The 12097-nt window shown below is 37.1% G+C and overlaps 1 protein-coding gene across 1 annotated transcript in view; it reads right to left on the bottom strand.

The window, feature by feature from the left end:
• The window catches only part of NPEPPS (aminopeptidase puromycin sensitive), a 112745-nt gene extending 100658 nt beyond the window's left edge, over positions 1–12087 (bottom strand). Inside the window, 1 exon segment of the mRNA XM_026710876.2 lies at positions 11301–12087. Within this exon segment, the coding sequence (XP_026566661.2) occupies positions 11301–11963 (663 nt within the window). The 5' untranslated portion in view covers positions 11964–12087.
• Positions 12088–12097: the final 10 nt, after the last annotated feature.

The raw sequence follows: 12097 nt of genomic DNA, 5'->3' as shown, positions 1-12097 counted from the left end.
CATCTGGCTAACAGAGGAGACACCAAGGGTTCTGTGAGCTTCCCCCACGTAGGTGCTGCCCATTTCCTAGGTCAGGCAAGTCAGGAGACTGTGGGAAGCACTTTCCCCCAAAACAAAATGGCCACCCAGCAATTCTAAAATGGCCGCCCACCATGTGGGGTGGCCTAGCCACCATCTTCACTCCTTAGGCTCTTACCAGGCCCTGAGTGATCGAATTAAGCCAGAACAGCTGAGAAGCAGCAGGAACAAAGCTCCGGAAGTAGCTGTAAAGCGGCTGGGCCAGAGGCAGCAACAACAAGGTTGCGATCAGTGGGGCTACGTGAGAGGTTCCTCCAAACATTCCCAGGGTCCGCAGTCCTTGCAAAGTGGGGCTGAAGCCTCTGTGATACAGGAGAGCTAATCCCCCATCTCCTGGAGACAGAGCTCTACCAAACTGGATTTTAAATTTATTCCTGTCTCTTTGAATTCAAACTTTTCCTTTAGCTGTTTAAAAGCACTTCTTCCAGAGACTGTGCTCTCAGACGAGAAGCTGAGCCAAAAGATGGGTGGGACAGAAAGAGGCTGACTTTTTATAGTGGCAGACTCAGGTCTATAATGTCAGAAGGAGGAGCTTAACCCATTCCTGGACTCTCTATGCAGCGTGGATGAGAAAGGGAACAGACTAAGATTTAATCCTTTGTGGAAGAGAATTTTATTTTTTTCTTCTTCATCCCTTGTAGAAAGATTTATTTCCCCCTAGTCCTTTACAGAGATATGTTTTTGTTGTTGTTATTGTTGTTTCTTGCCTTTATCCCACAAAACTCAATTCAAGTCCTCAAGGAATCCTAGAATTCCGGATAATTCAAGTTTAAAAAATTCCTTTCTAAACCATTTTTTCCAGACCTATATCAAACTACTGATTATGATCTCTGAAGCTCTTTCCACATACAACTTCATTCATAAAGCATTATTCAAAATATGTCTGGTTCTTGTGGATAGAAATCTAGCAGAAAAAGCTGTACATAAATTCCCAGAAAGGAGGAAAGATCAATTAGATGAGCATTTTATCCCATGCATTGCCCAGAAGAACTTCATTGTCAAAGCCAGTCAAACACACAAACTGCTATAATGGAACTGTATTTATTCAAACAAAGCTAAGATATAATATATTTGTATTCTGACTCAAGAACATGAAAGTGAAAACAGCTTTGTCAAATTACTTCTGTGAGTCAATGCCAGCCATTACAATAATTTTTAGGCCTTATCTAGACAACCACATTTTTTCACTGATCAGTATGGATTACATTAGACAAGTAAAATCTGTTAATATAATATATAGCAACACCCTTCCTGTCTCAAGACTTAACTGTTAATTCTTTGCAGGAGAATAATATGACTCAGCAGGTGCATTAAAAAATTAATAGTCTGTCAGAATCAACTTCTATACAACTTGTTTTTAAATCTCAAAAACTGCTTAGTGGGTTTGGCTAATTGTAAGATTGTTGATATCTGAAATTCAGTTATCTAACAGGCAAATCTATAATAATGTAGGTAGACAGGATGTGCATGAATACTTAAAATACCATGGTGTCCTTTCCCAAACAACTAAAACCAAATGGATACAGCTGAAATTCCAAAAGCCAGAACTGCTCAATTATCAGTTTCTAGTAAAAGTCTGACTTATTTTCTTTGAATAACTGAGCCTCTGAAGGTTAACAAGAATTTTGAATATCACCACAGTTTCAAAATTGGTTTTCCAGTTTGCATTAAAACTAACTCAGAAAATAAGTGCAAATGTATATTGTGCATATAATTGGTGCATTGGCTGCACCAATTATGCATTGTTTATTAGATCCAGCTACAGTTCTAGTTACTGTAATTTGCAAAACTAGAATTCAAAGTTGTGGAAAAAAAACTTTTTAAATTTTTTTTTAGGTTTTTCATATTTGGCCAAACTAGAATTATATTGTATATTTAGTCAAAAATATTTTTCATGATGATGTCGTCAAACAAATAAACAAAGCCTCCTAATCATTAAAATACATAAACTAGCAGATATTATACAAAAATGCTATAAAAAGCAACAAAGGCAGGTTAAACTTAGAATTAAGTATAGCAGATATTCTTCACCCAAATAAGAAAATAATAAGATTCTGGAAAATAATTTTTAAAAGTTCTTTCAAGATCTGACCTTTTGGGCAAAAGACATTTTTCAAAATAGCAATAAGAACAACTTTTCTGAACATAATAAATACAAGAACACATGTCTTACAATTGCAGATTAACTCAGTCTGCTTCAAAAATAAAAAGCATATCACTGTTGGGTCTTGTTCCTCCTATACTCTCAATATAGAAAAAATGTGGTCTCTTCTAATTTAAAAATGATTTTTCTTCTATACTGATATGGAAGAAAACTTTCCCCATGAAGCTAAAGACAAATTCTGTAGTATCTCATTCCATTTTACTCAAAATAACCTTATAAGGCTTGATAAGATCACACTTGGAATACCACACCCAATTTTGGTCACAATATAAAAAGTTGTAGAGAATCTGGAAAAAATGCAGAGAACAATTAAGAAGAGTAGGGTGTAGAGGGTTAAACATACAAAGAATGGCTGCAGAAATTGGTTATGTCTAGTCTAGTGGAAAGAAAGACTAGTAATGAAAGACAGCAGTTTTCCAATATTTGATATCAATCAGTATCAACCAATTTTCCAAGCACCAGGAAGCAAGACAAGAAGCAAGGGATGGAAGCTAATCAAGGAGACAGGAACCTAAAACTAAGGAGAAATTTCCTGATGGGGAGAACAATCAAACTAATGGAACAGCTTGCTTTCAGAAGATGTGGATCCTCCATTACTAGTGGCTTTTAAGAAGAGACTGGACATCCGTTTGCCTGAAATTATATAGGGGCTCCTGCTTGAGCAGGGGTTGTATTAGAAGACCTCCAAAGTACCTTCCAACTCTGATGATGATGGACTTGTAAATTAAATTATGCAAGGTAGAGACATTTTTAGAAATAAAAAATACATGAGAGACTTAGCATTCTGGCTTTCCATTTAATTGTTACTGACGTTGTATAAAATATTCTTTAAAATTCCACCTGACATAACCACATTTTCTGCTCCTAAACCTTTTAAAACCATTAGATATATGGTAGTGTGTAACTCTTTTCCATGAGTAACAGATTTCTTTTTTTACTTTAATTATTATTAACTATTTAGAATAGGCTATTAATTATTTCAGAATGCAACCTTTTACCAAGAACTATAATATTTTTTAAAACAGTGGTCCCCAACCTTTCCGGCTTTGCGGACTGGCAGGGGGTACGGGGGGGGGGGAGAGGAAATGGTTCCGTATTAGCAGCACACACATTTGCATGCACAGCTCCATCTGCATGAGTGGGAAGCATGTGCACACACAAATGCTCCTCACTAGCACAAATGAATCTGCATGTGCGCTCATCTATCACTTGTGTGCCTTGGTTCAGAACATGCCACGGCACAGTACCAGGCCACAACTCAGGATTTGGGGACCCCCGCTTTAAATGAACTAATAGTTTTAATTATAATGCAATCTATATATAAAGCATTCAGTGCAACTCCCAATAAAAATAGTTAAAGCATTTGTATACTATTCATTAAAACAGTTATTCAATTATCAAATCCCCTAGTTTTACCTCCTACTTGATTACCCATTCCTCAATTCAAAAGGCTATTACAAACATGTCTACATTTGTCCAGAAAAAATAAACATATTGCTTGTCAACAAATGGGAATCAGAATTTTTTGACTATATGTGAAAATAATTGATGGCATTATGAACAGAACTGAGTATGTGTTTTTACAATTCTTTACACAAAAATAAGGCAGAGTCAAAAGGCAATCTTGCTGAGATAAGAATTTTTCTATAAATTTCTCACAAAAGCATTCCTGAAGTTGAAGTACAAAATTACTTCCAAGAAGTTTGTTGATCTGACAATGGGATCACTGACTTACTAAGGTGGAAATACCACTAAACAATGTAGCATGCTGCAAAGCATATAGTATCACTTAATTAGGAAATGATTTTAATCTAACAGCTATCCACAAGTTGAACAATGTTTTTAGATTCTTTCACCTTATGTACTAGCAACGCATTGTTGTCTTTCCCCTTTCCAACAAAGAAATGAGTTTAGACAGTACATTTACAGTTATTATTTATTATACCTATTGATCCCTCCCTGTAACTTATGTTTCTTATTAACGAACACTATGTTTAAGGCATTAGTCATTAGTCAATAAATTTCATTCACATCAACCAGAAACGAACTAAAAGAATCATATTTTTTAAAAATGTTTTTTTTTCTTAATGGGAAACAGTGATCCCTGGCAAAGAACTTTAAAACAGTCTAAAACTAAAGTCAGCTGTAACTATTGACAATACAGAGCTACAGGAATAAGGTAGCTAGCAGTCACTACTGAACATGTTAATTATTAAAAATAAATTACATTGAATCTTGTCCATACATGAACCAAATGAAGACAATTAAAAGAAATATTAAAGTGAAAGTATATAAACTTGCTGCATTTTCAATTAAAATTAAGTATTTGTTCATCACAAAAACGTTCCTGTGCTGTGAATTGTTATGAACACAGGAGAATTGCCAGAAGCAAGAAAAGCAACTCAAAAATTGATACATTTGGTCTTAAAATACATTCCAATTGCTATTCCAATTCACTGACTTATGACTATAGTACAGGAAGTACTCAACATACAGCCATTCATTTAATGACCATTCAAAATTATAATGATTTATGACCATTTTTTAGTTACAACCATTACAGCATTTCCATGGTAATGTGATCAAAATTTGAATCATTGGCAACTGGCCTGACCACTGCAGTATGCCAGGGTCATGTGATCACCTTTTGCAAATTTCTGATGAGCAAAATCAATAGGGAAGTTAGATTCTTTTTGCAACCATGTTTCTTAACAACTACAGTGACTCAGCTAACAATTGTGACAAGAAAAAATGTAAAACAGGACAAAACTATTTAACAACTGTTTTGCCTAGCAAGGGAAATTTTGTATTCAATTATAATCATTAGTCGAGTCTGAATTTGTTTAATGATGGTTTGAAATTACTAGTGCTGGCAAAAATTGATTTATAATCGATCCTTACAATTATGACCATTGCATCACCCCTGTGTTCATATGATTGTGATTTGGGTGCTTGGTAACCAGCTTGCATTTTACAATGGTTGCAGTGTCCTGCAGTCACATGATCATGATTTGGGATCTTCCCAGCCAGCTTCCAGCAAGCAAAGACAAAGCAGAAAACTGGATTTACTTAACAATCATTTAATTTACTTAACAGGATAAAAATACTTGTAAAATTGGATCAGGTCACATGAATACTATTATGGCTGTTTGATACCTATAAAAAAATAGCTAAAAGATATTTAAAATTAGTTTCATTAATTTAAAAAGTATTTTAAAAGGTAATACTGAAATTGCTTCTTCAATGATTAACTCAAATGGCAGTCTTCAATTATTCTTTAAATTCCACAGTTCCTATAAGCTTTAGACAGCATGTATCCAAGGAGCAATATTACTATATTTTACCAAACTTGGTTTCACAGTTCAGCAAATATTTATAGTCCAATCTTTCCAAGCAAAGTCTATTATGTGACATTGGCTTCTTTTAACTAGCAAGTGGAAAAATATTTTATACCAGCTTCAGTATAAAAACTGCAATTCTTCTTCTTATTCCTGATTTCAGGTTTTCTAAGCTTAAAACATCCATTTCAGGGTCTTTAAGACTGAAGCACTCAGTCATTATTGTTTCAAAGATTCAATACTGTTTGCAAATCAAGGTTTTAACTTGTTGCCATATTTTGTATAAGAAATAACTATTTTCACATTCATTTTAAATTTTATTTAAAAAATTATTTCAGAACTATTGAATTTGCTAATATTCTTTCTCTTCAGTAATAGTTTTCACAATTTCTCAAGTAGGTTGCCTGTAATTCTATTTTCCTCTTGAAGATTTCTTCTGAGATTAATGTACATTTGGAATTGGAACTTCATAAACAGTTCACTAGCTCTCTCCAAATGTATTTGATTTTAAGTACTACTAAACCATTAAACCATTATAGAAGTTAAAATCTAACGAAGTAAGAAATCATACAAAATAAGAATCCTGTGGCAAACAGTGGATGACGTTTTTTTATTAGATACAAGCTCCCAGCTAATAAAACATTACAACTTCAATATGAAACAATATTCTAATATACTAGGATTATGCAAAGCTACTGCGAGAACAGCTTCATAACGCACAGAAGTATAGAAGTATATAATTAAAGTCCTTTTTAATACTTAACATAGCCATATTATTGCAGTCTTATGGTACTGCCTTGTAAGCTACTATTCTTATCTCCATATGAATGTGCCTGCAAAGCATATAAACTTTACAAACCTTTGTAACATACAGTTTACTAAAGTTTTATATTGTACATGAGTATCAAATTATTTTAAATTTTTATTTAGCTATTTGTATCCCATCTTTATTATTTTTATAAATAACTGAATGTGATGAACATATTCAATGTGGGTCTAGGATGATTTGATGGCACTAACTTGGCACAGGCAGCTGGGGGCAGCCTTCTCACCATCACCAAGTCCCCTCTGACAACTCACTGCCACCATCTCATTGCAGGAAATCTCAACACTGGAAATTTGCTATGGGGACAAATGGCCAGTTCAGCTGTAGCAGTATGTCAGGGTAGTGCTTCCTATTTTGTGAAGTAGAGTGGAGAGTGCTATGAGAAGCAATGAGTGTGTGGGTGTGGGTGCGTGTGTAGCCACTGCCCTCGATCTGCAAGGTTGTTGTTTTTTATAAGTCACATTGCTTAATCTTTGAGGGTGTCTTGCTCAGAAAATAAGGATAGCTTTGGGAAGAAATGGAATAGGATGTCAGCTTTTTAAAAACTAAAATGGCTTGTTTTGAGCTGCATTCAAATCCTTGCCCATCAAACAGACTGCAATGTTTGCAAATGCATTTAGCTGCAGGTCTGTTGCACCATGGAAATGGGGCTGTGTGGACAGGAAAGTTTAGAGTCCAAACTGAAAGAAAAACCTGGCTTTTTTTTTTTACTCTTTGCAAAGGATCAGTGTCAGCTTTGGGGAATGCTGCTACAATGCTCTGTCCAAAGGCATTCTACACATAAACAATATGAAATCACCCACCCAGCTTTGGGGGAAAGGCACATGAGCACAAATACAATGAAATCACCCATCTGGCTTTGGGAGAAACACTCTGCATATGACTAGAAACACCAAGAAAGCACTCTGCACATGAACAAAAACTACATGAAATAACCCATCCAGCTTTGGAGGGAAGCACACTGCACATGAGCAGAAGCACCATGAAATCACCCACCTAGCACTTACTCTCCCCGCAAAGCTGGGTGAGTGATTTCATGTTGTTTCTGGTCATGTGAAGAGTGTTTTACTCCCAAAGCATCATCCACATTTTAGAGATAAACAAAATTAACCTTAAGATGCTGAAGGCATATTTGTTTCCATGTTACTCAAAAGTAGAAAATGAAGTCACAGGATCTATAAAGCTTATTTTAAATATGTTATCAGTCACATTCTCCAGATATTTTAAATTATTACATATACGGGTAGTTCTTAACTTACGACCAAAATTTATGTTGCTAAGTGAAGCATTTGTTAAGCTTTACCCCATTTTACAACCTTTCTGTCAAAGTTGTTTAGTGAATCATTACAGTTGTTAAGTTAATAACACAGTTAAATAAATCTGGTTCCTCCATTGACTTGTTAGAAGGACTCAAAAGGGGAGATCATATGTCCACACAGCAAAGCAATCATCATATATATGAATCAGTTGCCAAGCATCTGAATTTTGATCACTTGACTCTGGGGATGCTGCAATGGTTGTAAGTGTTAAACAGTCATAAGTCACTTTTTTCAGTTCTGTTGTAACTTTAAACATACACTAAATAAACAGTTGTAAGTCGAGGATTACCTGTATCAGTTACACTATATAAAGCAAGAGGCATAGGATCTTAATCTTAACTCTAACACAATTTAACTGACATTTGCAAGTGATCTTCCTTACTAATTTTGACACTGCACTTGAAACCTATTTCTTCCCTCATACCTCCATTTTTAACATACAAATTGTAATTAATTTGGAAGCATTCATGGCATTCTTAGTTGGAGCATGCACTTCTTTCTCTTCATTTATAAGGAGTACATAGTGCATACTCCAACTAAGAATGCCAACCATGCTTCCAAATTAATGACAGTATTTCATAGTATTTATAGAACTGGTCATCTCACAGTATGCATTAATCTTTATGTGCCAAAATTTTCTTCAAACTCTCCAAAACAGAAGGTATACAATAAATTATAGCAAAAATATCTCCTTTTCCGTCAAAATATACCAAAAAAAGTCTGGATGTCACTGAGAGATAGATTGCTTTTATCTAAATAATTTTAACACACATGTCTTGAAAACATATTTTCTCCATTAAAGAGATTTTGCACATATTAAATTGCATTATATTTAAAACTGCAATAATGATTACCAATTCTACATCATAGTACATTGGATAATTTTTGCCATGTTTAATATATGTTATTGTATTTTTAGCAACAGTGAATAATGGGAAACTATCAGAAGTTTTAAAGGTGTCAGACAACAAATAGGACATTGTAGTCAATCAATCAGAATATAGCTGGAAGGGACTTTGAGATCTTCTAATCAACCTCCTGCTCAGGCAGGAGATCCTATACTATTTCAGACAAGTGACTGACTAAACTTCCAAGATGAAGCATCCACAACTTCTGAAGACAAGCTGTTCCATTGGTTAATTATCCTCACTGTTAGGACGTTTTTACTTAATTCCAGGTTGCTTCTCCTTGATTAGTTTCCATCCATTGTTTCTTGTCTTGCCTTCTGGTGCTTTGGAAAATAAGCTGACTCCCTCCTCTTTGTGGCAGCCTCCAAAATACTGGAATACTGATATCAAGTTTATGTCATCTAATTCTTATTACCTGGTCTTCAGATATTTCCTAGTATTGAAGCATTTTGAATAGTTATGACATGTAGCATGAAATAATTATACGTAGTCTGGAGTACAGTAGTATGACATACTATTCCTGCTCATGAAGTTAATTTATAGCCTAGTGCATTATAAAGGATTGCAATTGGATTAATTCAGCATTTGGATTAATTCAGGAACAATGATTAGTCTGTTGTGCATGGTTTGGGTTCAACATAATGTGCAAATAGGACCTCTGAATTAATTATGGTTTTAAGGTAATAACCCAGTTTGAAATCCTAGATCTTGTTAAGATATCAGTTGTAATTATGGATCAATATGTCTGTAACACATAATTTGGTTCTGATTCTGTATTTTATCTTTGATCTGATTTTGTGCGTAATTAAAAACAGACGCTGTCCATCATACTTAATAAGCAGGTTATCTACATCCAGAAACCTATCACAAATTACATACCTACTGTAATTATATTTTAGGTGTTATCCAAAAACTTGTGAAAATAAGAAAAACATTCCTCCTATTTCTTGATAAATTTTCTAAAAGTCATCTTTTAAGAGTTTTTGGTATTCTAATTGTTTCCTATGTAATGTATCAGTCACAACCTGATAGGAACCAAAAAATCTCAATCCATATATTAATTCAAAGGATTTTACTTATAAGTCTAAGGCAGAAGAGTTTGTCGCAAGCATAGGACTTTTAAAAAAACAAAATTAAATTTCTGAAGAAAACCATATTTTTATATTAGATAATTTTTTTATATAATCTTAACTTTGAAATTATGGGAAATCTCTCCCATTTTTTCCTAACAGCCAGCTGATTACTCATTTCCCACTATATGTTCATACTTTCTCAAGCATACAATCTAATCAGCTAGTTAGAGGACCAATTAATAATGGGAGCAGGACACCAACAATCTGCAATGGTTGTTGGGAGAATAGAAAAAGTCTAATTGCTTTTTCTTGGTTCAAGACCATTGGAACTGTATCAGCAGAAAAACAACTAATTTGAATAGAATTGCTGAAAAGGAAACTACATTTTTCATTTACCCTATTTTGTAGCCAGTGGTTTTCTATGGAATGCAGAACCCTAGGACTCTAGTCATCCTCAACCCAAACAATTTTATTTAGATATGCTGCTTGTGCTTCTAAGAGCAATGGGAAATCAATAGTCAGGCCAAGAGGACAGCTGGGTGGGAAATGTGAGACTGCATAGTCTAAATATGGATGCATGTGTAAAAGAGGCATAATTGAGAATAGATGCATGCATATAATCTTCATATACATGGCATAACTTTACAATCTGTATAAAGTATAAAGTTGAGTGCACAAATGTCATACACCTTAAAACAAGCATGTCACATGTATCTTTATAACAATATTTTATTTTAAAAAGGTAAAAGGGGTTTAGCTGTGGTTCATTTAACCCCCATATCCACAAGGGCTTTTTTAATAGGATACATTAACAGAATGTCTCCTATCTAGAATCTAGAGAGAACCAGCCTAAGACAAACTCACAATCACAAACCTTGATTAAACTTTCCCTTCCCCCCGCCAATTTTGCAAAAAATCTTACATCTAATTCATCTCCATTCAAGCGTACAAACGTGAGCAATGTTTTCAAAATACAACTACAACCCTAAAGAGTTCCTTGTCTTTCAGGCAGGGATTCTTCCTCCTTCAGAAAGGCCCACCCCCATACGTGCACAGGCACACACACATATTGCAAGATCTCACAAGAACTGCAGCCACCACCCTCCTCGATCCCCGCCCGTTTATAAAAGTGATGCCCCCTGTCCCTGTATTACCAATAACTACTACTGTACACCTCCGACCCTGATACATTATTCACTCACCCCCAAACTCTTTTCGTATATGCTCTTAGTCACATGCCATCAACCCCCAAGCCAAGAATTAATCACCACTACCACCTCTCTCCCATACAGCCTTCTTCACTCACATTTCTACCTAAAGGCCACCGGCTTTCTCAACGTTCAAACTTACCCTCCAGCCCAAAGGCCCTAAAAGCCACTTTCTTTGTACATGCCCCGATTCCTATCTTCCCTGCCCTCTCCTTTGCCTAATGCACAATATCACAAACACACACACACACTTCCCGGCCTGCTCCCTCTTCCACTACACAGTAGCAGGTAAACCTCCCTCACCCTACCAGTCACCTATATGCCTTTACATGCGCAGGCACGCCCATTCTCCCCCCCCCTTCTCTCTCTCTCTCAGCCCTCGTTACCTCTACGGCGGCCTCGAGTTTTCCCTCGAAGGTGAAGTCGATAAGGTCGGGCTTGAGACACAACCCATAATTGATGGGGCGCACTTCAGTCGGGAGCCGCTCGAAGGGCCGCTTTTCCGGCATCGCAGCAGCAGAACCGCCACGGGAAGACGACACGGTGGAGAAATTTGAAGAAAAGGGGGAAGAAGAGGAGGAGGCGGCGGCGGCAGCAGCGGCGGCGATTGAGGCGAACGGGGAGGCCCAGTGAGCGCACAGAGCGAGGGGGAGGCGACGACCTCCCGCTGACAGAAGGAAGAGACGGGAAAAGGGAGGGCGGAGAGGAGGAGGAGGAGAAGAAGACGGCGACTGCGCGCGCCGCGCCTGGCCCAACTGAGAGTGAGAAGCCAAGTAGGGCCGCTGCGAGCACGCGCTAGCCTGCTGCCTGTCCTGCACTCGCTGCCACCCTCTTACCCCAGATAGCCACCAAAGGGAGAGTGCCCGCCGCGCGTGCGCACGCCACCTTTCTTTAGTCCCCTTGATCTCCCGTGCCTGCTGGGGGGGAAAAGCCGAAAAGAAGGGACTACTCGTGGGGTGACGCACGCGCTTTAGCGCCTGCGCAGTAGGATACGGCGAGGCCGAAAATCTCTCTGTGATCAGGTGGGCAAGTAAACGTCCCCGGCCCATTTGAGTTTTGCGCGTATCTGTGCCCAGAATTCAGCTGAACGTTATCGGTACCAGCGCGGAAGAACTCGGAAGATACGGACAGCAAAATGAAACACGTAGAGGGAGGAGAGTATGTTCTGCTCGCGCATGCGCGC

Source organism: Pseudonaja textilis, chromosome Z (genome assembly GCF_049901715.1).
Source record: "Pseudonaja textilis isolate UNSWEBS1 chromosome Z, rPseTex1.2, whole genome shotgun sequence".
NCBI lineage: Eukaryota > Metazoa > Chordata > Lepidosauria > Squamata > Elapidae > Pseudonaja > Pseudonaja textilis.
The sequence above is the reverse complement of the archived record's forward strand: the minus strand, read 5'-3'. Positions and strand labels throughout refer to the sequence as shown.